The sequence below is a fragment of the Sturnus vulgaris genome, chromosome 25 (genome assembly GCF_052056855.1).
Source record: "Sturnus vulgaris isolate bStuVul1 chromosome 25, bStuVul1.hap1, whole genome shotgun sequence".
In the NCBI taxonomy this organism is placed as follows: domain Eukaryota; kingdom Metazoa; phylum Chordata; class Aves; order Passeriformes; family Sturnidae; genus Sturnus; species Sturnus vulgaris.
Window position 1 is genome coordinate 4,459,208 of NC_142267.1, and position 26,685 is coordinate 4,485,892.

The following is a 26,685-nucleotide window of genomic DNA, read 5'->3' on the forward strand; positions in this document are numbered from 1 at the left end:
GTCAGAGATGTGCTGATTCCTGATGTCAGGGCTGTGCTGATTCCTGATATCAGGGCTGTGCTGATTCCTGATATCAGGGCTGTGCTGATTCCTGATGTCAGGGATTTGCTGATTCCTGATGCCAGGGATTTGCTGATTCCTGATGTCAGGGATGTGCTGATTCCTGATGTCAGGGCTGTGCTGATTCCTGATGTGAGGGATTTGCTGATTCCTGATGTCAGGGCTGTGCTGATTCCTGATATCAGGGCTGTGCTGATTCCTGATATCAGGGATGTGCTGATTCCTGATGTCAGGGATTTGCTGATTCCTGATGTCAGGGATGTGCTGCAGCCCTGGCACACACCAGGAATGAGGATCTGGGCACAAAGGGACCCAGGGAGGGTGATGCTCCCTTCCCAGAGCTGTCAGCCCAGCAGCCAGCACACAAACCTGTGACCAGGGGTTTTGTGAGGAGGAAATCCCATCCAGGGCGTGGAAGGAATGGAGAGCACCGGGGTCAAGAGATCCTGCAGATTGTAATGACTTTCATTAAATCACTGTCTTCCCTGGGCTGAATTTGAGCTGACAGCCTATTGCTGAGAGACTCCACACAGCTTATTACCTCTCCCTGCGTGCAGTTTAACACTGCTGATGGATCAGCAGCCCTTCAGCCAGCCAACACCACAGCCAGCAGCACCATTCTCCCACCAATACCATTTCCCTAGCCAGGAGAAGTCCAAAATATGCCCCATTCTCCATGGGGAAAACCCGTTTGCATATGGGAGATGAGAAGAATTTTTTCCCCCACTCAACAGCTGTTTCTCCATGCTGTGTTTACCAAGAAGTGACCTCTAATTTCCCCTATAAAGCCACAATCACTACTGTCACAGTTACTTGTACACGACTACCACAAAACAGAGGCATTAAAATCAGTGAAAAGTGGAGTAAATTGAGAAAACAGATGGGCAAAAGAGGCTTTTCCAAGCAGCCAAGTGAGAAAGAAATATGGCCTAATAGACATAGGGACTGGGCTGATGCTTAGGGGCACACAGTCCACATTCTAACTAACAGAAAATCCAGCTGGGAAACCCCAGGCAGGCTCCCTGGTGCCTCTGTGCTGAGGTTCCTCTTCTCCACTCTGATGAGCATCCTTGTCCTTTGTGCCCCCAGGGACACCTTGCTGAGACAGCAGGGAGCTGTCCCTTCACAGGGAGATGCACGTGGTCCCCAGCACAGCCTCCTCTAAAAGCCCTCACGGTGTTTTCCAAAGTGGAAAGCTCTGTGTGTTGGCTCAGTGATTCATCTTAAGCCAAAAAAATGACTCAAGATCAAAGTTAGATCCATGCTGGACCCGAAACCTTTGTTTCAGCAACATCTCCTGGTGTGTGTCCAAAAATGTGTCCAATTTCCCTCCAAAGCAGAAGGGCAGCAGGCACGAGGCATCACCCCCACATCATCCCTGTCTTTTCAAAGCAGATTAACAGTGGCAGAGAAGTGAGAAATGCTCATTAACTGTCCCCTCTGACCAGTCACTCCTGCTGGGTCAGCAGTCCAGCTGATTTCTACCCAAAATTTCAAGTTGGATGCTCTCTCCTCAAATTATCTACCAGTCAAAATCAGGTCCATGGCAAGAGAGGGGAGTCAAAGTGCCAAGCACTGGATTTCAGCTTATCTTTATACAGAGCCTCACACAATCAATACTGCTTAGAGCTGCAGGGCTCCATCTTCCCATAAAACCACTAACTGGGAAGAAAAGAGAGAAGGGAAGGGAAGAGAAATAATTGCATTGGTGATATTTTTTCCTCCTGTGTGATTAGAGCCAGAGGGCATTCTGCAGTCTGGGTTAGCACATATTTATATTCACACACAATATTTTATATTGTGAATATTCCTGTTGATATTCCTGCCAGCCTCATGTTTCTTTCATTCCTCAGAGGATTTATTTTATTGGTTTGTTTTTTTTTTTTTACTGGATGTTATCACCTGTTTACTTCCATCCTTCTACTCACCACTACCACTTCCCACTTTGTCATTCTTCCAACTTGAAAATCCCAGGCAAGAAAACATCCTGTCCTTTCTGGGAAGGGATCCAGGCACATCCTGAGGATACAGGAGCACTTGACATTTCCCCATTGTTCTCAGCATTTCCTAATCAGTCTCTCTATCACAGGCACCAATTAATATGCATTCAGGACAGCTGATAAGTAGGAAAGCAATTCTTGGGTGCTAAAAATAGAATTCTTGCACAAGGGGATTATCAATAGGTATCTTTTTGCCCCATATTTATTTTTATCTGCCACATGCAGATGCCTGTAAACATCTGCCTGCTCTCATGCCTGAGTCCCCAGAGGTATTCCAGATACCTGGAATTTGGATGGAGTTGGATGGGGCTTGGAGCAACCTGGTCTAGTGGAAAGTGTCCCTGCCTGCCCAGGGCAGGGGGTGAAATGGGATGAGCTTTAATGTCCCTTTTGACCCAAACTTTCTGCCCAAAATTTCAAGCTGGATGTTCTCTCCTCAAATTATCCACCAGTCAAAATCAGGTTGATGCCAGGAGAGGGGAGTAAAAGGGCCAGGCACTGGATTTCAGCTTGTCTCTGTACACAGCCTCAGACTGGGAGGATTCCATTGATTTCCATGGATTCTGTGGAATTCTGGGATTCTGTGATTTTATTCCTACCTGCAGGGGAATCTATGGAATCTATTCCCACTGTGGGAGCAGATCCAAAAGCACAGTCTAACCCCTTGTGTTCTCCATGACACTTCCACAGCATTAACTCTGCTGGTTTGGGGTAAATGGGGGTGACTTGGTTAAAGATGTGCCAAAGTGAGATCAGCACCATCCTCACAAAAACGAAATCCTGAGCACAACAGGAAGGGTTTGCTCCCTGTGCACTCCATAGCCTGCAAACACACAATATTAAAATACATGTGCTGCTGACAGCAGGGACCCCCAGGCCACTCCCAAATGCAACAGCATCCCTGCCATCCTAAATAATCAGGACCAAAGATTCTGAAAGTGAGAAAAGCAGATAAGAAAACCACCAGGCTCCACGTGGGAGAACATGGAAGTGGAACAGTCCTGAAGAGCTCAGAAGATGTCAGGACAGCCTCAGGCCACCTTTGCCTGATTTTAGGGTTTGCCAGAGTACAAGGCAGAGGAGACCACCTGGTTCCAAAAGAGCCCTCTGACAGAAGCTGTCATTTTCCATCCAGGCTTTGCAAATAAAGACCAAAAGGGAATATAGAAAGATAAATACAATTAATATTTCAAAGGGTGTTTTTCTGTAGGCTGAAGGAAACACTGCAACACAGCAAAGCTACAGAGAAAGAGATTTTTTTGTTGAAGCAGCAAAGGCACAAAGAAACATCTGCACATCATTTCATGACTTTTAACTGGCATTTTAGAGCTTGGCTAAACCAACAGCTCAGTTGTCTGGCACTTCTAAAAGTGGCATTCAGCACAGATGCTTAGTGGACAGATGATTTTCTTTTGGTAGTGCTGACGCTGGATTCCCATCAATGGGGTTATTGCTGCACTCCCATCAATGGGTACATTGCTGCATTTTCTCCTGAAATTAAGAGCCATTTTCAACCCTGAATCTCAGACTCAGCCCCAGCACAAGCTGCACACTCTGTGCACTGAGATGTTCTTCCACAGCTGCAGATTTCAGAAGCCAAAATCGATTTTAAAGAAGAGTCAGAATGTTCTCCACTCTAAAACTGCACATAAAAATGCCATATTCCTCTAGATCCGTGTAATGTGCCTTCCTCACATCCTAACACACGTGTGTGGATTGATTTCCTACCTGTGCATCCATCAGGAGGTGCCTCATCAGCATCATGGCACTTTTCAGAGATTCCTTCTCACTGGGCAAAAAGGCATCTTCGTCCTCATCCAGGGTTTTTGACTTGTTGACAATAAAATGGGAGATCTGGTCATTCAAGGAGTGCAGAGATTCAACAGCTGTGGGCACAGAGATGGAAAGCAAGAAACATCAATGAAACCATGCTGGAGGAAGCCAACAAAATGTTTTGAGTTTGAGATCAGTGTCATTTGCTCTGGAAAAGTGTAACTGGAAATAATTGGTCCCCATTTCCTCCCCTGGATTCTCCTGAGAGGAGCAGCAAAGGCATCACAGACATGGGGACAAGGCTCTGAGCAGCCTGGTCCAGTCCCTGCTCATGGCAGGGTGGGTGGGAATGAGGCTGTGTTTAAGTACACTTCCAACCAAAATCGTTCCAGGATTCTCTGATTATGTTTCTAATCTCAAGTAACAAGTCATGGCTCAAGTGAAAACAAGAAAAAAAAATTAAGTCAGTCTCTTGACTCACAGCCCAGCTCCCTCTGATGTGCAGGGAACCAGAAGTCCAGACAACATGAAGGAAAGAAGCTGAAAAAATTGGCTTTTTATTAGCTAGAGTAGGAGTGAGTCAGACCAACAACTAAAATATTGCTCATTTTCTTTCTTCGTGATTATTGGTATTTGAATCACTGTTAATCTTTTAAATTCTCCTCGTGGGTTCAAACCCCAGGTATTATATGTGAGATTCTGCTCCCAGCCAGAAATCACCACCTCCACAGCTCACAGAAATCCCCCAGCAATTTCACACACTTTATGAAGCTGCAATTTATATATGAGCCAATGGTCACATTTTCCACCCAATGAAAAGCTCTGGACTCGTACAGATTTGAAAAATCTGTGCTGTGATTTGCTTTTCAACCATGGCCAGTTTGGAGGTTTCATTTTTACTGCTGGCTCATTAAATAAATGTGGTCCAAATAATTCTTCAGTATATTTTCTTTGTGCTGGTGGCTCAGGCAGTGGAGGCCTTTGATAAGCTCAGAGTAACACATCACTGTCACACCCTGAACGTGCTGCAAACCCTGCCTTGCTCAGGCTATTTATGAATAAAGCAATGTGTTATTTAGGACTCTCTGACAAACTGATCTTAAGAACATGAGGCAATTGAAATATACTCGACCTAGTTCTGTCTAAAGAAGATCTTACCACAAAATTTGAAGTAGTAAAGATTAGCCAGAAACCACTCACTGAGGAGCAAATCTTCCCCAGACAAAAGGGCCAAAACAAATCACAGTTATGTCTCCAAAATGCAAGAGGGAAAGAGCAGAATCCTCCCTACTGAGAGGGTTTATTTTTCATTAAAATAATAAAATAAAATCTGTGCCTGGAAATGCCTTGGTGAGGGGATTGGGAGGATTCCCAGTGCTCAGGGTGTTCCTGCACCTCCTGCTAATAGAAAAGAAGTTTGAGGCTCACTGTGATGGAGAATCCATTTTAAACCACACCAGAAATCACAGACTCATGAATGATGGAATGGTTTGGATTGGAGAGGAGCTTAAAGCTCATCCCATTCCACCCCTGCCATGGCAGGGCCACCTTCCACTGTCCCAGGCTGCTCCCAGCCCTGTCCAGCCTGGCCTGGGGCACTGCCAGGGATTGATTCCCTGGGCACCCTGTGCCAGGGCTGATCTTGGCTGTTTCACAATTGCTGTGCTGGGTGGGACCCGTGTGCTCCCCACAGTCCTGTTTGTCACATCTGTGTGACCCAAACACCTCCAGCCCCTGGGGGGGACACAGGGCCTGGGGAGCAGCACAAAGGGCTGGTGGGAACCACGTGCAGCTGAGCTCCTGCAAGTCACCACGAGCAAATCACTGTGTGATCATCTGTCCTCACACCAGCCAACACTGTGAGCCCGGGGAGCTGCAGGTTTTCCATCCAGGAGAGCAGCAGGCAGCAGCTGCACACAGGCAGCAGCACTTTGGTTTTCTGATCACTTCTGGACTGAGCTAGCATCTCTATCAGACATGTCAGGCTGAAAGACATCTCCCAGCACCAGTGCACCAGGATTGATTCATCCCATCCTTTCTGACCCACGAGGAATTGAGGACAGATCATTTTTTTTTTTCCTACTCTGAAGTTTTGGCTGGAGCCCTAAGCCCACATCTGCTTTCAGTAATACAAATGTACACCAGAGTTCTCCTCGAGCTGATGGCTCTCTTCCAGATTTACATAGACTGTGACCAGAAACTGGTACATGGAGAACTTCTCCCAGGCTTTCTGATTTTAAAGTAATTCAAAACAAACTAAATTATATTATTCTAAATTATTCCAACCTCTTCATCTGAAGCTAGAGCTCTCCATTCTCTGACATTTCTTCTCTTCCTCTTTGGGAAGGTTAGTGCTGCTGGAGGAGTGTGTGGCACATGAAGCTCAGGGGGGCAAATGCTTCTCTCATTTGTAATTCTTTAGGTTTAGAGAGATGCCAGAGGAATCAGAAAAAATATTTTCCAGTAAGAATGTGGGAAAAGCAGATCAGTATTGAAGCAATTTTTAGAGGGATCTGCCACAGTGCTGTGTTTATACTCTGCTTAGTGAAACAAACCTTTTCCCATGAACACAATGGAAACTATTAGAAAATAAAATCCTCTGAGTCTTCCTCATGAAAGTAAAAGAGGCATTTCCAAACCTCCAGCCTACACATACAGTGAAAACAAATCTGAAAAGACCAAACCATTCCTGATACTATTTTTCTGGAAGTCCTGTGTCAGTCTGCAACACAGCTTCCAAAGGGCCCTTCTTAGAGCAGAAGAAATTCGATATTTCTCATTTAAATAAAGATAAACTTCCAGCCTTTTGCCCACTAAAAATCTAAAGGAGGAGGATAATGAGGCAAACCCTTCATCACTCACAATGTTATGGTTCAGACATTTCTGCTGAGCAACATTTCCACTAACCCAGACAGTTCTTTGTGAAAACATCAAATTCTTCTTAAAGGAAAAAAATATGAACTTCAGATATAAATACAGGTTTGTCTAGTGGAGATTAAAAGATACTTCTTGGTCCCCTAAAATGAAAAAAAAAGAGAAAAAATGAAGTCAGCACCTTGCTGTGTTGATGCCTTGAGAGGCTACCCAGAGCAGAGGCTAGACAGTGTTAAAGGAATAAAGTAGGGATTTATTAAAAAGCCTTCCAAGGATTCACCTTGGGCAGTACAAGAGCCTGGCCATGGCTACACCCAAAATGGATGATGGGTCATGAGTTTTCACACTTTTATAAGATGTGGTCCATTTCCATATTGGGGTTAATTGTCCAATTACAGCTCCCAGATCTTCTCCTCAATTTGCTGTTGTTTGCACTTTTTGGGCCTGAAGCTGCAACGGTGTCCTTGGTTCTGGGGCTGCAAAAGGATTGTTTTGTGTGACTGAACTGTGAGGAGAACTTGCTAACACTTTATATGAAGTTCAGAGTCACACACTAATGCAGCACAGAATCTGAAAAATTTTAAAGCTAAAATTTAAGGCATCAGTGTCTCCCCCTTGGCTTGGGGTTGATAACACATCTGTAATGCTGCAAGCAAGACAACCTGCTAAATAAAAGTTACACCTGTCAAAGTCCTGTCATCATCCCAGCTTTTCCCATTCCAATTTCATCATTTCCTCACTGTGAGGATCAGTTTCAAGAGGTGAAGGAACCATAACAATCCTCTGTTAGTTCTTTGATGTCACCCCAAAAAGAGATCAAATAATCTCTTAGGGGGGCAGGGGTTCTGCCTGCTGCTCTCAGAGGATGTGCTGTGCTGGGGTGCTCAGGTGAGGACAATTTGCCACCCCCAGAAGCAAGAAAAGTTGGTTTTCTGCAGGGCAGAATCACCAGAGCCTGAAGGACGTGCAGGGGAAAAAGGAAATTGCTTTCTGTCGGAGACCAGGGAAAAATTATACTTGCACCAAAAACTCATTCGAGGAAGAGACTGAAGCAATAAAGTTGTTCCAGGAGACCCCATTTTATACACTCCAGCTACTGCCCAGATGAGCACAAAATAAAATAAAGCATAGATTATATATCCTGAGATCTACTGACAAAAGCCAGCAGAGTCTAAAATTAATTCTCGGCAGCAGGAGTGAGTAAATGAAAGAGGACGGACACCATCATAATTTTATCAAGGGAGGCTGAGTAAGGATTCCTGGGCTCCTCAGCCGACTCTGCCACATGGAAATAGAGAAGGGGTTCAGGTCTGACTCGTGTGTGAGTGGTCAGCTCTCACCTCTGGGGATCTGCTCCCACACAGGACAAGAGAGAAAATCACACGGCATGGATGGATCCTTTGAAAACCCATCCCAAGGGAGCAGAGCTCACAGCTCCGGGCTGCCAGGGAAACCTCAGCGTGCCTGCACACCCTGGGATGTGTGTGGGCAAATTGTGCAATTCATTAGGGTTTAGTGTTACCAAAGAGCTTCTCGAGTATCAGCCAGGGGAGTTGTTTTTTGCAGTGAGGAGAAAGAAAACACTCAGAGCACTCCAGGCCTCCCTGTCCGAGCTCACTGCGTTTTCTGCAGGGCCAGACTCAGGGCTCGGGGCATGAGGAGCTCCAGGCTCCCAAAGCCTTCCAGGACCATGGAATGGCCTGGGCTGGAAGAGGTCTCACAGATCATCCCATTCTCCCCCTCCTGCCGTGGCAGGGACACCTCCCACAGGTTCCTCCCAGCCCCATCCAGCCTGGCCTTGGGCACTGCCAGGGATCCAGGGGCAGCCACAGCTGCTCTGGGCACCCTGTGCCAGCCCTGCCCACCCTCACAGGGAAGGATTCCATCCCAAAATCCCAATATCCCATCCAGCCCTGCCCTCTGGCACTGGAAGCCATTCCCTGTGTCCTGTCACTCCATCCCTTGTCCCCAGTCCCTCTCCTGGAGCCCCTTTAGGCTCTGGAAGGGGCTCTAAAGCCCAGCCCAGAGCCTTCTTTTCTCCAGGCTGGACAACCCCAATTGAATTGTTGGATTTGTATTTTTCCCAGTTGAAATCTCTTTTTGAAGATTAGATAAAACTGATTTGCTCAGGTGAGTGACTAAATTTCTTTAACTTTTTTTTTTTTTATTGTCCAATTATAACCTTCTGTGTGACTTCAGCCCCATGATTAATGATGTTTGAAGGAGGTGAGAAGGGAAGGGTTCCCCTCCTGCTGCCTGGGCAGCTCACAGGTTTGGGGCATTGAAAGCATGGAGAGACAGACTGCACAAGGACCAGCAGCATGTTCTGCTTTCTATAAATCACACATCTCAAATACTTCCTCATCCCCACCTGCCAAAACTTCTCCTACCTGCACGTGTTTAGGGAGAAATTAAGAATGTTGTTGTGAAAGCTCCAAATCCTGCCTTTGGAACCAAAAAACAGACAGCCCTGAAGCCCTGGAAATTCAAGGCAGTTTGGGTTATGGCATGTAGACACTACAATGTGTGAAAATAAGATATTTATACAGCTAAATTAGAAATAAAACTTGGTGTTATTTCTATTATTGAGGTTGGCTGATGTGCTTTTGCTGAAAGAGGACATGCAAGACATGCAACAGTTCATTTTTGCCAGATTAATGATTCTGATTAGGAAGCCTTTCCTGCCGTAGCATTTGCTAATTGCATTTAGACACATCAATTAATTTGTTCACTTAGCAGTAGAAGAAACCTCCCTTTGTAAAAGCCAAGCTCGTGGAATCACAGAGTCATAGAATCATGGAACCATGGAATCCTTAGGGTTGGAAAAAGCCCCCAGGATCAACAATTCCAACCAGACACCCCTGTGCCCATTAACCCAGTCACAAAGTGCCATCTCTGCTTGCTCTTTGAACACTTTTATGGATGGCCACTCCACCACCTCCCTGTTCCAATGCTTTCCACCCCTAGAAGGAAGAATTTTTTCCTAATATCCAACCTGTTCCCCTCTCTTGAGCCATTCTTGCAGTGTTTTAACACCTCTCAGTCCCACCCGGAGGAGAAGCTGATCTGCAATGCCCACGGGCATCAGGACCAAAGCTCTGAGCAAGCAGAGCCCATTGTCCCCTAGCCAGGCTCTCCTGCATCTCTGCAGCTGGAAAACCCACCCTGAGCCACCTGCCCCACCCATGTGCCTGTGCCAGATGTTGACAGCCACAGCCTTACAGGGAAGATCTCCATCTGAACCACTCCATAAATATTTTCCCCTGTTATTGCTAAGAAGAGACCTGCAGCTTTTTTTTCTTCCTTTGTGGCCTTTAACTTGTTTCAAAGAAGGCATTCAATGAGCCCCCTCGTAGGAATAATTTACCACACCATTAAGTGAAGAAAAAAAATATCTGGTGTCTGCATTAGGGGCTCAATCACCTTTCAAGAAACACTGCAAATAAGCCATTACAGTAATTACTGACGAGCTGGTCTCTCTGGGCTGTGAATGGTTTGTGTGTAACTGGCAAAGAGCTGCGTTCAGAGCTTCCCACATGCAAAAGAAAGCCATCAGACCAATAAATGGCACTAGAGTTCCAGAGGAAAACATGTTCAGCAATAAAGCTGGCCATTTTTTGCAGCTTATTAGCTTATTTCTCTTTTCAAACCCGACTTTTTTGGAAATGAAAATAACATCAAGTGGAGCTCTGCAGGGTGGTAGCAGCTTTTTAATAATCAAAGTTTTTCATGATATGTTCTTTATGGTGCAGAAGCTTCTTTCAAAGTTGGACTTTAAACCATTTCAATTAAAATGTCAGTTTTGCATTGTTTTGATATGTTTTGAATCTAGCAGCACAGAAATAAATTTTGTAATCTCTCTTTACAGTCCCTCTCCATTTAAAAGCTCGTATTGGAGCAGAAAAAGGATGTGAGTTCCAGACTTGTCTGCAAGGACAGATGTCCATATTCTCCTTGGAGAAACCCCCCGTTGCTAAAAAGATTCCTGTTAAGGTGTCCAAGACATATCAGAACTGAGTAGGGAAAGAAGAGCTGTTGTATTTTGCTGTTTCTTTCTGAGTTTTTTCAATCATCCCTTTGGAAAGGACTTTTCTTCTTTGCCTCAGGTTCTTCAGCTCTAAGTCACAGCTAATGATAGTAGTGAGATGAATTTCACTGGAATTTGGCCAAAATTTTAAAAAGGAAAAGGCTCAGTGTTTCCTCTCACTAAAACACTGCCAGGTTCCTTTAGAAAATAAACAATATTTTCCTCTTTGGGTAAAATCTCACTAGAGCTACGAGAACATCATCTAGATGAAGAAGTGATCCCATCCCTAAAAGCTTGCTTATTCACCCCAGCTGTATTAGTTAAACTAACAAACATTAAAATAAAAAAAAATACCACTCACTCTAGGAGGAAAAAACCCCAAAATTCATATAAATTCCCCTGTTATGCTTATGATTATGATGGGAAAATGGAGTTGGAGCAGAGGCTGAAGCAGCTGGGACGGGGTCCTGCTGCTTTGGGCAAAGCCTTGAGCTGAGAGAGCTCCAGCTCTGGCAGATTCCAAACTTTATGGCTGGGCTGTTGTTGTTTACAGAAATACTGAGATGCTGAATTCCCCAGAGAGCTGCAAACTGCCGGGCCAGGAACAATGTCAAACTTTGAGAAATGTGGCAGGCGTGGTGCCAAACCAGCGAATCCAACTCCTGCAAGAGGAACTCCATTCACACTTGCCAAGAACCAAAAGAACCTTTCCAAAGGACACGGCACAGTGACAGCAGCCTGGCAGCTGCTGCTCGCCCCTTTCTGCTGGGTAATCGTTTATTTGTCACCTCCACGGCTGATGGTGCAACCCTTGTATTCCAGAAACAATAGCTGCTTTATTTAGATGAGAAGGGAGAGAACAAGCACGAAATTCCGGGTGCCTGCAGCAGGATCAGACATCCAGCTGGGAGCTGCCTCTGGAGGTGTGGTGCCCGTCTGTGCTCACATAAAAGGTCCTGGATGGGGTGTAGGACTGTGGGACACATATCGAGAAAGTAAGAAAATTACAGCCTGAAAAATATTCCAGGCTGGAGCTTCTCAGCTCTGTTCCCAGCCCATGAGCTGGTCCAGCTCAAGGCTAGGGAGAATTTCTCCCAGAGTAATAATTTAGTCAAAATAAAAAAAAATTAATTAACAAAATAAAACACCTATTGTAATACGTAACAAAACCCTAAAAATAAAGTATTTTCTCTCTAAACCAATCACCTTTTCTCTACTCTTGAAGTTACAAGTCATGCTGTAAAACCAAGTATATTTCTAGATAAACATCTCTTTCTTCCCATCATAAAAAACAACCATGTAACTATACATCTTACTTCCACCAGACTTAAAGGGTTAAAACCCCGTTCCACAACTCCATAGGACTGGTTCCCACTTCACACAAAATGAGCTCCAGGTTCTTGGATGGGTCAGCTAAACCCTCAACACATCATTCCCATCTGGAAATTCACATTCTGCAAACTGTGGAAATGCCACACACCACAAAGGAGAGATGCCACCACCAGCAAGGGACTTGTTTGGCTTTTCCCTGATATTCAGCTACAAACTGGGAGTTGTTCTGCTTAACAACTGGTGCAAACAGGATGCTCCATGTCCTTCATGTCAAAGGTAAAAGAAAACCCTTCCTGAAGGGAATTAAACAATCACTGGCTTTTCTGGGGTTTCAATGAACTGAAAGTGTTAGAAGACAACTGAGCTTGGTTTGTTTCCCACCAAACACGTGGGAGAGACTGAAGTTTTATGTGTTGCTGTGAGTGTTGAGAACCAATTAATATTGTCTTGGTGATCTGCTCAGGTTGCAGTAATGAGAGACGATCACCAGAAATCCTGAAAGGGGCTTAAAAAACAAGATGTAAAAATCAAACCCACTGTGTTTGTTCACATCAGCTCCTGAGATCTTTGTTTCACCCTTAGGATGGCATTTCTTTCAACCAGAAATGTTAGAAACAAAAGAAAAACCACGCAAAAAAAAAAAAAAAAAAGCACTAGATTTGTCACATCAGAAAAATGCCAATGATTCTGAGGCTTCAATAAAGTCATGAAAACTGGCAACCTGCAAATCTCTCCCTGCATGTGTCTGTATTTGTTCGTAGATAAAAGAAGGGATGGAGAATAGTTTTACAGCAAGCATTTAAATTTCCTTGAGAGCTGCTGCCTTCTTGAGCAGCTCTGCTGCTTAAAACCTTGGATGTGACACTAACAAAACGCTGGGCTTAGCAATTCTATCTTAGGAAAAACCCCTTTATTGGCAGAGCATTAGAAAAAGCAGAAATTCAAACAGAGGAAACACAGGTTGATAAACCTCGGCTGAGTACAGGGGATCAGAGGGTCGAGTTTTATCAAGCACTCACACAAACCCAGCTGTCTCAGGGAGCCTGGGAGGGGGATTTAGTTCCTGCTGCAGATAAAGGTGATGCTGAGGACCACACCAGCTGCTCCATCTGCACTGGCCCTGCCAGCACAGCCCCTGCACAGCTTTTGACTGATAATTGTTTTATTCCTGCATCTCCTTCTCATCCAGTCCCATTCAGCCACAGAAACAGCATCAATTCCTTTTGAAGACTGAGAAATCCACACCTTTTCTTATTCATCTAAACCATTCAACTCATGGGATGATGTCACCTATGGATGTACAATACCCTGGATATTTTGGATTAGTTGCAATTTGTGCAATTTTGTGGTTCCAGTGTCCATTACTGCCTGATTTTGACTTGTATCATTGCAGCCAATGTCCCCGATCCTATTTATATGGAATAAAAATAACTATCTAGAAAATAAAGATAAAATGAGACTATATTCAGCAATTAATAACCCTGACATGATTATATCTTTGGAGCAAAATCTTCACATTCACACTTCTCCAGTGTGTCATTTACTTTTATGAGCCCAGAACTGAATAATCTCCTCCTAAAATAAAGCAGACTTTTTCAGACCAGTGTTTAAACTTGTTATTTCTGTAAACTACATCTATAAAATGCAGCAAAAGAGTATTTTTTTTCCTAAATAATATTATCCTGTGATCAGGTTTTTCAGCTTCAGACTTAACATTCCCTGTAAATAAGAACAAGCCATGCAAGCAGCAGGTTTAGAAGTTGTGCCAGGGAATAACAGGAAAAATGTATTCCCATAAAGAGTGCCCAGGCACTAGAATAGGCTGTCCAGGAAAGTGGTGGAATCATCATTCCTGGAAATATTCAAAGTGGATGTGGCACTTGGGGAGGTGCCCACACAGGAAATGTGTCAAACGCTTCTGGGTTGGTTTTTTTTCACTGAAAAACCCACAAGTTTTTAAGGGCACCTCAATGGGAAGGTTTCCTTTAGAAAACATGCAAGTCCTGATGATGGTTAATCATATCCTCCTCCAGTGCTAAGGATGGCATTTTAACATTCCATGGGCACTTCCCACTTCTTTTCAGTCATGTTGTTTTCATTCTACCTGAGCACGATCACTTGTGAAATTTATGACATTTTCAGCAAAGTAGGACATTCAATAGTAACCACAGAGTATTCAAATGTTTGCCTCAGTTGGAATCATTATTTCTCATCTATTAGGTTTTCTAGATGTTCCTGTGAAGGTGCTTTTATTGTATCCAATGGGATGGGCACTGGGCAGGCAACACCTCCTCACGTTTTTCATGAGTGGATTTCTCTTCCTGATGACCAGGGGGAAATAATTTGTTTCTAAATTTCCCTACCTGCAGAAAACAATATCTTCTTTGTTTTGGATTCCCTGGGTTTTGTGATTCAGCTTTGAACCTTGACTTCACAGCTGAGCGATTTCATATCTAAATTACTCACTCTGCATTTGTAAACTTTGCTTGTGGCATTTATTTCAGGAATTTGAAAGCAGTGAAAATCCCAGATATCCTTGTAGACAGGGATAACATAGATTGCATTAACCTCCTTTCCTCACTTTCATCTGCAGCCCTTGCAGCAGGATTGTTTGGCAAAGCAATGATATTAATAAAGGGCAGGAGGAGTTAAGTGTCACAGTGTGGGACTGGGGAAGCAGGATTTTGCAGGCAGCACTTGCAAGGGCTGGGATTTCCCAGCAGTTGTGTCCCTGTGCCAAGCCCGAGTGAGGAGCTGGGACTGCAGCCAGGCACAGGAGAGATGAGATCACTGCAGTGATCCAGGCAGGTGAAACCACACCAGCAGCAGAGCAGGAGATATTTAAAATCCTCCCTCTGCTCTGTGGCATGGACTGTTGGTGAATGGTGAATAGAAAAGGTTTTGATTAAAACATTCAAGTCCCCCTGGAGCGACTCAGGGACTCGTTTTGTTTTGAAGCTTGCCCTCAGTTTTTGGGCTCCTGATGTAACTGAGGCATTTCAGTGTCTAACTTGCTTTTCAGGATGGAGTTTAAACACTCCTGAAGGGGCAGGTCAAGGCAGCCACCCAACCCTGGGTGTCCAGCCCGTGATGGGTGGGACATGCCCCAAAATGAGCCACATGGAGCTGCTGCCCTGCCAGCCTGACAAACACCAGGGGCTGTGACACATCCTCCAGCCTCGCTGCTCCTGAGCAGCTCCAGCTCCCTTTGCCTTGGTGACAATGAGAATGACACCATTTCTGAGAGCCTTTCACCTCCCTGAGGCTCCTGAACTTGTTTAAACCTCAACACTTGCATTTAAAGCCAATTCTCCTGTTACTAAGCCAGCCCATTGCTCTGCTCCCCAGCAGCTGCCCAAGGGAACAACCATTCTCTTTTTTTTGATGGATGAAGGGAAAGCATTTAATTTTGACACTTGATTGACAGAAAGTGTCCCTGCTAATTATGGCCAAAAGATAGAAGAGAGGAAAGTGATAATACAGTTCCATCGACTAATTTTGGTGTCATATTGGGGGTGATTGGAGACCACACAATGCAAGACATTTATTTATTCTATTTTGTATAAAGTCAGGGTGAAACCAGCACCAAGTCTGCTGAGTTTCAATACCAGTGCAAAATACAGTGTTGTGTAAATAAGAAGCAAGCCCTGAATAGCTCCAGCTGAATAGAGGCTCTGCTCTCTCCCGTGGAGCTTTAAGGTTTTTGGTGGATTTCATTCTTATCAGAATGACGTGTCTTTACTCCGAATTGCTTTTTCTCAGTTTCTCACAATGATTTCAGAAGTTCAGCCTGACTTGGGGCTGCATGTGGGTGGAATGCTGGGCTCCAGACACCTGAGGGACTTCTCTGCCAGCTTGGGGAAGGGAAAAGCAGCAGAAGGAGGATCCCTGGTCTTTAGAAACCCCATCTTCATCTCCACTGTCCAGCATTTTCCTTCCACCCACACATCAGAAATCAGAAAGAGGAGCTGTGTTGCTTGCCTGCTGTCAGATCCAGAGCAAACACTGGGACAAACACCATCCCTGCCAACCAAGTCCATGGAGCCTGTGCGGACCCAGTGCAGGGCTCCTCGGCTCCCCCATACAAATGTCAGACCAGGAGAGGGTGGGGGCTCAAGGAAACTCCCACAACAGAGGCGTCTGGCTTCATCCCTATGGATTTCTGCACCCCATTAAAAAGAAAACAACCCCAAACCTGTTTCCTGCCTCCCTGCTGAGGCAGAGTTCCCTCACCTGAACATCGCTCTCTGCTCTCCTTTCCAGGTTTGCCATGGCAACGAGAAAACGGCGTATTACAGTGTGAAACAGATGGGTTCTGCTTTTAAATTGTCTCTGTGTCTCCAGCCAGGTGATGATATCTCCTGGATACAAGGCTTTTGGGACCAGGAACACACGGCCAGTCCCAGACAGCAAACACGTCATGGGCTGCACGAGGGGCTCACGACTCCAGACAACGAGGGCTAAAGTGGGCAGAAAACAGGGAAAACTGGATTCCCACTTCATTTTGCCGAGGGCTGAGCCAGGCAAGCTGGGAGCAGAGCACACCCTGCTCTGGACAAGCCAAGAGGCTGAAACACGAGCGTTTCCATCGGGGAGGAACTCGCCAAACTGCAAAAGGACATCAGAGCCAAGCCAGGGTTTCTTAGCAACAGCATCCAATACAGGGCCATTAACTCCAAATTCCTCCCTGCTAAATCCTGAGCTAGGAAAACCTGCAGATGCTTAGTGATAGCTGCAGCTGAAATGTGTTTTATTCAGTCTGATAAAAGGAGAAATCAAAGGTAGCCAGTGAAAAGCAAAGACTACAAATGACTGCGTTTTGGGGAGGTTTCTCTGGATATCCCAGAGGTGCTGGACCTGCAGCTGGCTCGTAATTGGGCTGTGGAGAGCTGCCTCAGCTGGAGCAGCTCTTGCTGTTCTGCTTGGCTTGGCCAAGAAAGCAACTAAAAAGCAGCTCATAAAATAGATACGAAAAAAAAAAAAATAACAAAACCAAAAAACCAACACAGACAGAGGCTCAGAGGGCAAGCAGTGATTCACGGATTACAGCAGTTTGATTTTCTCTGGCAGAGTGCTTCGTATTTGTGGGGCTCCATTGACTCATTTTGTTGCCACTACTCCTGATTTAGTGGTGGCACAGCAGCTCAAACAACAGTGAGACCAGAGCAGGTGACCAGCAGGCTCCTCCTGCTCCCTTTCCAACATCATTTGCAATAATTCTATTCTGATTGTAGCAGAAAGCAACGGTGGCTTTATTTCACCCCGAAGTAGCTCTTTATTTTCTCATAGCCCAACAGCCTGAACAGCTCTGATTTGGTTTTGGAAAGCCTAAATGCAGCTGAGCTCAGACTGCAAACACCATCACGAGAATCAAAGTTGTGTACTTTTACCACATTTCAAAGGCGATTTTAAGACACTCTCAGGGAGGTGGGAGACAGATTCTGTTTGAACCATTCCAGAGCTGGAATGTGTGGAGCTGGTGACTCTGTGCTCACACAGAAAACACCAACACAGGCAGGGCATCTCTCTGAAGTATTTTAAATATCACATTTTCACAGTTTAGTCAGACTACACCTATTCTTTGTGTTTCTCATTAAAAAGGGCCCTTTTGCTGCTGATCACTGAGTTATTTTCAGAAGTTATAAAGGCAAGATAAATACATTTGTAGGGTCTCAGTGCACTGGAAAGTTCCCTCCTTTTAAAAGTTCAGCTCATTTCGGGTTGTCTGTTTGCACTAATTTTTAGGACTCAGCTCTTGCTCTTCCTTTTCCTCCAGGACAAAAGGGAAACCTGTCCCAGGTGCAGTTTTCATTCAGCCTGTGACACACAGATGCCACTTTTATCCCAAGATAAAGACACCTCATACCATTTTGCTGTGATTTTGATTCATTTCTCTGCATTAATACCTTTTGAAGAAAGCAGCTTAAAATTACACTTCAAAATACTCCCGCTGGTATTTTGACAAGAACAAAGGACAGATTTAAATCTACAAAGTAGCACACAGCAGAGAAGTAGCCATGGTCAAGAAGTAATTTGCTGGCACAATCTACAGCAGCATCTGCCTGGAGCATATTCAGGTGCCAATTACAGAGCTCGGGTCCACTGGATCCACCGGGTTTGTTCCTCAGCTGAGGAGCAAATCCCTCCAATCCCTTTGTAATTTGCATGAGAAGTCAGGATGATAAACTCCTTAATAATGCCAGCAGATAGCACGCACGGAACTAGAGGAGATACAGGTTTCTTTAATGGGAAGAACATGAGGTTTATCATGTTTTTGCTATTAAACTCTGACGAGATTAGGCTAATGAAAAGCAAAAACAGCCTCCCTGCCTGCAGGACTGCTCCTCAGCCTCAGAAATGTCTGCACTGAGGATATCAGAAATCTTTTCGTGGGTTTTCCTCCTCGTGTGTGTGACAAGCAGGGCGCTGCCACCACCACCACAAATTAACACTGAGGTGCAAGACCTCAACCCTTTGGCTTCTTTCACGGCCTCCTCTTGTTACTCTTTGTAATGACTTTTATTTTTATGTAAAAAATAAATAATTACAATTTAAATATAAATAAGTATAACGGAGAACTGCACACATAAGGCTTTTTTTTTTTTTTTTTTTTTTTTTTTTTTTTTTTTTTTTGCCACATCTTAAACCCCCCAATAGCTCCCGTCCTGGGAAGAGCTTTCATTAGTGCATATTTCCATACCAAGATGAAAGAAGTGTGCGAGGTTAAAGTTTTGCCTGGTAAAGAAGATGATCTCCAGCTGTTAATGCCATTATGTTCCTATTCATTAGCATCTCTGGAAGCTGACAAATATATTCTTAATGACATTTTTTTCCCCCTTAATGCTTTTTAAAGTATTTTTCCCTTACTGCAGTGCTAATAAGGTGTAAAAGCCCTGTCCTGAAACCATTCATGGTACCACAGCTCACAGCTCTGCTGCGGTTTTAATGGGAAAAATTTCTAACAAATGCAAATTAAACAAAGTATTTAGTGGTACTCAGAGTCAACATGCTCTCGCATTAAAACTTTCCCCAACCTAATTAGTTGAGATTTAGCTTTCAATGTGGTTTAAATAAAAACGTAGAGGCAAGTTTCAGTTAGAATTTCGCTTGTACCCAGGTAGCTTTCACTGCCACAACTCAGCTGGTAAAAGTTATATATATATATATATGTGTGTGTTTATAAATATATATATACATAAATATATATATATTAAATAAAACCAATTGTACCAGCTGCAGAACTATTGGCCATGTGGAACAGCATTGAAATTGAAGCAACTCTATTTAATATTTCTTCTACATTTGGTTGCAAAAGAATCAATTACATAAATGTGCTTCGAAGGTATCCACCAAGTACCGCAGTTTCCTCTAGCAAATCAATGATCTTGGAATTGAAATAAATCTTCCAGCACATTTTGGACAGTTTTATAATTCAGAGGCAGATTCCAGCAGGAAAGCCTCGCATCAACGCAGCTGCTTGGGGAAGATGGATGTTAGCACAATGTCAAATCTAATCAGGAATGACACACTGCTGTTATTTGATTCTGCTTATCAAAATTATTTATCTGCAATTGTTACTTTTTGCAAAATGCTGTAAGGTGGAACATTTGTCAGTACTATCAGCGAGGGAGAAGCGTGATTACACACAATTTCTCCACCTCCAGACCATTCAAGCGAGCGCTTATTTTAATTCTTTGTAAGTACAGCTTTTGAAAGCACATTTAAGTGTTTTGCTGAAGTGGGTTCTGGATAGTGATAAATGAATCATTACGAGGACAAATTACCCAAACTGGGTCATCATCGACCACACTATGCAAACTCCAGAAGTGGAGAGGGGAAGCTGTGAGTGACTCACCCAGCAATAACAGGGAAGAGACTGATTAGTGCAAATGAATACAAAGGGCAAATGTGAAACTATTCAGAATATAATGTGAAGAGTTCACAGGTCTCCCTGACCTCGAATGGGTCTTTAAATGGTTTGAGGAAATCTAGGAAAACCAAAGATTACTGATCCCATTTTGAAAAGTCTGTGTGAGCCTGGCATGAAATGGGCAGAGAAATTGGGGCACAGCAGCCTCGGCTGGGAAATGTCCCTGGAGCCACCAGGCAGGGCTTTGTCTTTGGGAGAAAGGTGCAGGCAGGTGGGAACAGGGGCATTTTAACAATAATAATGATTACAATAAAAACAAACCCTGCTTGCTTAGCACAGGAGCTCTGGGGGAGGATTCCCTGTCCTGTGCATCCTCAAAGTCCCCAGCACGAGGGAAACAAAAGGTAAGAACACAAAGCAGTGCAGATGCTCCTTATGCCAGTTATTCCCATAGTCTAAATTATCTCAAGGAGAAGAGGAGGCCATCCAAATTAGGATTTTCATGATAAAATGATCCAGCTTTTATATAACCTGCAGGACAGAGCACACTGCAGCTCCCCTTACTGCTGTGGGTTTGGCCATCCGTGGATTCTGACACCAAACAGGACAAGCCTCTGCTCTGCTCCTGCACTGAAATCTCCCCGACTCCTGGCAAACTTTCCTTTTGGCTTTCAGCAAAGGGAAACCACGAGAGCATCCACTCCCTCCGTGCTCAGATCCCAGGCCAAGGTAATCCTGCTTCCCTTGGAAGGGGAAAGAGGAAAAGCATCGTCCTGGCTGCACTTTGGGCTTGACTGTGGCTCCCACAAAGGCCAGGTGTGCCAGCCCCCAGGTGTGACTCCCACGGCTGGACAGCGAGGTTTGGCAGAGCTCTGCACAGCCCCAGGCTGGGGGAGGAGGTTGTCACCATAACCTCGAGAAACAAAACAGAGCAGCAGCCCCAGAGACAAAGGCTTTCATCCCAGCCCTTCCCCGATCACACGCAGAGATGGCACCAAGTTTCAGGCAGAGGAATTAATTACTCTGTTATCCAGCTCCATTTAATGTGGCTGGTGCTTTCTGTTGATAAGGAGCAAACAATAAGATTTTGCCTTTCTTGAGGAAGCCTCCAGCCTGTTTTCCTCTGGTTCCTCCTACACGTTGCTTTTACTCTAAAAGAAGTATCAGATATTTTTTATTTGATGGGGTAAAATAATAAACATGAGATGAGAAAGGAGAAGGACACCCTTTTGGCTGGAAATCTGAGAATGTTCTGAATCATTGTTCTTCCAACTTTATCTTCTGAAGTTGTCTCAAATGAAAAAAAGGAAAGGCAGGAGAAGTTATGAATTCATAAAAAGCACTACAATAGGCTTAATCCAAATTTAGGTTCCATTTATAGTGAGTATCACCAATTCCTGATATTTCCCTAAGTCACTTACTTAAATTCTCATATGGATTAATTAATTACGGGACCTCTACGTGGCATTGAGATGGGAAAAGAGGTGAAATATTCTCTGGTTACACTGGTGCAAACCCAGAGATTATTTCTCGATATGGTTAGGATTTTCCAGAATACATAGCAGGGTGCAAGGTGTGGGATATTATAATTTCAGGCAATACAACCCATACTAACTCCTACACCTTTTAAGGTCAAACAAGCTCAAGTAGCCTAAAATTACCTTATCATTAATGCATTTTTGTACTTAAGAAATTACAGAGTATTGGAGGTATTTTCATTTTTTCATTTTAAACAAAGGGCTGCCAACCTGGAAGGGAAAAAAAAAAAAATGAAATTCAGCTCTGAATTACCATTTGTGTAGGCCAAGGACTGACTGACCTCTTCATCTGCCAAGGCTGCTGAGTGTAACAATGAGCAAGGAACAGGCACAGGGGAATTATTCATGAAAGGATCTTTAAGGGAGGAGAGGTAATTTCTTATAACTTCATGATTTGATCATTAAATTAAAAAAAACCCAAAACGAATAAATGAGCAGAGGTGGAGCTGAGCAGTTCTGGGGAAGCTGGACATTATGGAAAGAAATGGAGAGGAGCCTTTCAGCCTGGAGCTCACCAGGAGCAGGGCAGGCTGTGCTGCTGTTTTCCAAACAGGGGGGCAAGGAAATTCCAGGAAATCCAGCTGGACAGGAATGGCTCCAGGCAGATTTGGGACTCAGGACAGCACAGGTGTTGAGACCAGCCTACAAACCTGATTCATTACCAAGTATTTCACCCTGTGTGGAACATTTAGAGGTCGGTGATACATCCAGAGGGAATATTAAATTATTAAATTATTAAATTATTAAATTATTGCCCACACTGCTGCTCTCCCGATGCACAAACCCCATCACTGATGCCTGGGGATCAGCTCCCAAATCTTCACCATCACTCTGGAGCCGATGGGGCTGTATCAAAGCACATCAGCTGCCCCCAGCACAAAGGGGAGAACTCAAAAGAACTCAGAAGTGTTTCTCCTTTGAATTATCTGAGCTGCTCTCGGTGCCTGTGTGGATATCCACCTATCTATAGATAAATATCTAAATATCTATTTGTGCTGAGCCTGGGGTGGTCGGAAGCAGCCGGGTCCCCTTCCTGCAGAGGATGTGCTGCCCTTTGGAGTGAGAGACCACAACACTCACCTCCATCTCCCTGCCACACACACACAATTCATTTCCTGCCAGGAAAGAAGAGCTGGCACTCTCAGCACTGTCACTTCTTTCCTTCTGCATTGTTGGGCTCTGCAGGTTGGGTGGGGAATTTTTTCCCCTCCCCTCTCTTCGATTTCTCGCCTTGTAAGCACTTGACTCCTTGGAAATAAAAGCAAGAAAGCCTCCACATTCAGGAGATAGCGCCGGAGCTCCGAGGGGATGGGGAAGAACAGGAATGACAGAGATGAGCGTTTTCTCAAAGAAAGAACCAGCTTCATGAAAGTTCAGGGATGCAGGGCAGGTTCCCCCCACCAAAACTGCCCGGGGGGATCCCCCACATCCAGGATGGGTTCAGCTGGGGATCACCCCCAAAAGAGGAGCAGGGCCATTCCCCCGTGAATCACCTCAAAATTCAGGGGAATCAGCGTGGGCTGCTCCAGACAGCCTGAATTCTGAATTCTGCATTCTGAATTCTGAATTCTGAATTCTGAATTCTGAATTCTGAATTCTGCATTCTGAATTCTGCCTTCTGCATTCTGCATTCTCAATTCTGCATTCTCAATTCTGCCTTCTGCATTCTGCATTCAGGGCAGGCAGTGAACCGTAAAAACCAAAGCAAAGAAGAATAAAATAAAGTTTAGGGAAATAAATTTTGTGCTGCTACTCTGCACATTCTTTGTGTTATTTTTGTGAAAATTGTGGATCTGGCTCTGTGTATGTCTAACACCCATTTCCACTCAGAAGGGTGTTTTTCTTGACCCTGTTTCTTGACTGTTGGGATTTTTTTCGTGCCCAAGCACATTGTTTTGTTAATGTGTTCCTTGCCAAATTTAGTGAGTTTGCTCTGAGCTTCACCCCTTCAAGTCATGCTTTCTGTTAATTTTTCTCACAAGACTTCTGCTTACAGCATTCTTCACTCTCCTAATAAATCACTTTTATTAAATAGCACTAAGAAAGGAACCCACTTTAGGTTCCTAAACACCTCCTCTAACAGCGAGAGCAAGCAGACGCCCAGAATCGTGTTTCTTCTACAAACAACATACCAAAGGCCTGACAACTTTTTACAGCAACAGTGTGACTTCCCTGAGGTCCCCCCAGGAGTGACTTCATCCCTCAGCAATGCTGGGATGTGTGGATGCACCGAGCACGAGTGCATTAAAATGTAATATTCCACAGGCTCTGATTTATGGGCTGTCACTTAGGGCAGAGCATCGTGCATCTTAATTGGCTGCTCCTTTCCAGCTACTTGGTTTGTTTGGGAGATGAGAAATTTGGCACCCACCATAAATTTTCATTGGAAAGACGGGTCTTTGAACGGCAAAGGAGTTAAAAATTTTAAAAATGAGGCAGCCAGAGCTGCATCTCTAACAGTCTCTCACTGAAACGCATGAGAATGTATCATAGGAAATAATTGTGCTTTTTCTTTGCCTGATTTACAAGTTCCAGGGCTTTCCCTGATGGGATCAACTCTATGAATCCATAGAAAAATCAAACCCACACCTTTGCAGCAGCCCCAGGGGAGCTCAGTGACAGCAGAAGATCTCCAAAAGCTTCACAGTCACAGAGATGATTGGCTAATTACAAAAATCCACGGCAGATCCACTGACAAATTTTAAAAGAGCTTCAACTTTTGATTTCCCTCACATCTGACAGGGAACATGTCACCTTCAGGGTATAAGATCCTCAAAACCCTTAAATCAGACAGAAATACTGTGTGTGCTGGCACAGTGTCCTCCTTGAGGAGACTTTAATCTTCAGCTACATGGATTTTCAGTTAAAAACTATAGATCTGAAATTACAAACTCTGCCTGGATCAAAGGAACGCTTGTCCAACATGAGCAGAAAGGAGTTAATTGTACACCTGATGGGCCCACGAGTCAATTGTGGGGCTGTTAATTACAGATTTGTATTCAAAACCCATTTCTGACCCATCCCGTGGATAAATTATATGGGCTGTGTTTTCCACCTTTCAGCCCTCCTGCTCCTGAAAACACTTCACAATTTTTCTGTGCCTACACAATGACAAGCAGCACTCAGCAGGGGTGGCACCATGAGCCAGGCTTGGCTGACACCATCACATCTTGGGGTAAAAGAGCAGGAAATGGGGTTTGCTGGGGGGGCTGGACAATCACCCCACCCCAACCCTTCCTCTCACCACCACACACCTTCCATTTGTTTTTTCAGAACCAGCACCTGGCTGAAGAGGACATTCCTGTCCTTTGGCACATCGATTTCTCCACAGCTTTATCCCCCTGCCTTGTCCAATGACTTCCCACAACCCAAACATTTCTTTTGTATTGATTTTGTCTCTCTGTTGGGCTATTTGATTTTTTTGTTTGGTTGTTTAATCCTTACAATATTGATATTTTTTAGGCTGGCGGCCAAATAAAACCTTTGGAGACACATGAAGTACATATTAAGAGTCTCATTGCCCAATAAATTAAAGGTACAAATTATACAACCAAATCTGATGAGCATGTCATTACAGATGACACATTTTGGCATCATGGTGCTTTACAAAAGAGACTTCTTTCCATTTATTCTTGAGTGGAATTTAAAATTCCAATCAGCAGAAACACTGAGGGGGATTATGTTACCTTGGACTTGAATTCAATTGTATTTTTAATTCTATTAAAACTCCAAGCTTGCACAATAAAATAATTGTGTGTATTTGATTAGGATCTTAATGACATGTCTGCCTATTACTACAGCTGTTTTAAAACTTAAATAAGCTTTCTATCCCTTGGAAAATTCTGGGAAACAAGATGGTATTTATAGTATTGAGCAGAAGTTTAAATGCAAAAGACACTAAAGGGAGTAGAAAAATTCTGACACAAAGACATGATTTTCTCAGCATTTTGTCAGAGTCCTACTGAAAAAAACCAGAAATTAACTGATACAAACCAAAAGTACACTTGACCTCTAAGACTTGTGGTGGCCAGTTTAATTAGTCCATTAAAAATTAAATGTTAATATCAGTTTGAGCAAGCTCACACTTTGCTGTGTCTGGGGAGGTGGCAGGTCTGGAAGCAGCCTGTAATGCCACACTTTGTGACAATAAATAGCTTTTGGCCTGGCAGGTTGGTCCTGGAGTAGTCTGTAAGACTGCTCTTATTTAGAGGCTGTTATTGGCCTCAAAGGTGTCCTGGGGCTGCTTAACTGCAGCCATTGACCCAGCAGAGCTCTGCTCTTAGCACAGAGTGATGCCAGTGCACAGGGCTGCTTCCTATGCAAAATTCATTGGAAACAAGGGAGAAATTATCTCCTTTCTTTCATTACTTTGTGGCTACTTGAATGCTGCAAAAGTGCAAAATAAAAAGGTGTGTGTTTGTGTGTGTTTGGAGGTCTGGGTGTGTGAATCTGCATCCTGAGATATCAGGGAGGAAATAACGAATATTATTATTTAAATGATATTAAGGTAAAGCTTTAAGTCCTGGGATGCTGCAAACCTGGCACAAGGCATCCCAGATAAAGTCAGTTTTTATATTGTCTCAAGACTAAAATGTGTCTGTAGAGGGTCTGTTCTCTCTTCTGCCTTTAAAACCCAAAGTCTTGGGAAAAATTGAGAGTTTACAACGCTGAGGGAGCAAGTCCAGCACTATTTAAAGTCTCATTTCCCCTGGGCTCAGCTCACTGAGCCTTTGGCACCTGAAGGATCTCCTGTAGCTACAGCTCATATTCAGAGAGTATTTGGTGTCCACATCATCCATTTAAGATGAAATATTGAGTAGCACTTGCCAAAACTCAAGGTGGGGAGTGGTCATATAAATATCCATGACAAGGGCAGATGAATGTGCAAAGCCCAGTCTCTAATTCCAGCAGATTTCAAGAAAATGTAGCCTAAAAGTCAGGTCTTACTTGTAGAAAAGTTATATTCACAACAACTCTACCATCTTTGAGGGCTCCTGCTCTTCTCTGACTTTCTCAGGTGAGCTCTCAATTCCTTTTCTCCATTCTAGTTTTAGAGACAGAGAAAAAAAATCTAAATAAATCAACTTTGTGTTTTAAAAGCTTAGCAAAGGTTCAGGGTCACTCCTTGGTCTGTGTAGATACATCAGTCATGGAGGTTTAATAACTCAGATTCTGTGGTAGACAGTATTTAAAGTCACAGAAACCCAGCAG

General features: G+C 44.0%; 1 protein-coding gene across 2 annotated transcripts in view; it reads right to left on the minus strand.

Moving 5' to 3' along the window:
- KAZN (kazrin, periplakin interacting protein) overlaps positions 1 to 26,685 on the minus strand; it is a 203,785-nt gene that overhangs the window by 149,484 nt on the left and 27,616 nt on the right. Inside the window, exon 2 of one of the 2 annotated variants that reach the window (XM_088178556.1) lies at positions 3,789 to 3,946. In XM_088178556.1, the coding sequence (XP_088034682.1) occupies positions 3,789 to 3,946 (158 nt within the window). Of the gene's footprint in view, positions 1 to 3,788; positions 3,947 to 26,685 lie in introns of those variants that run through there. The other variant, XM_088178557.1, reaches the window with a different exon arrangement.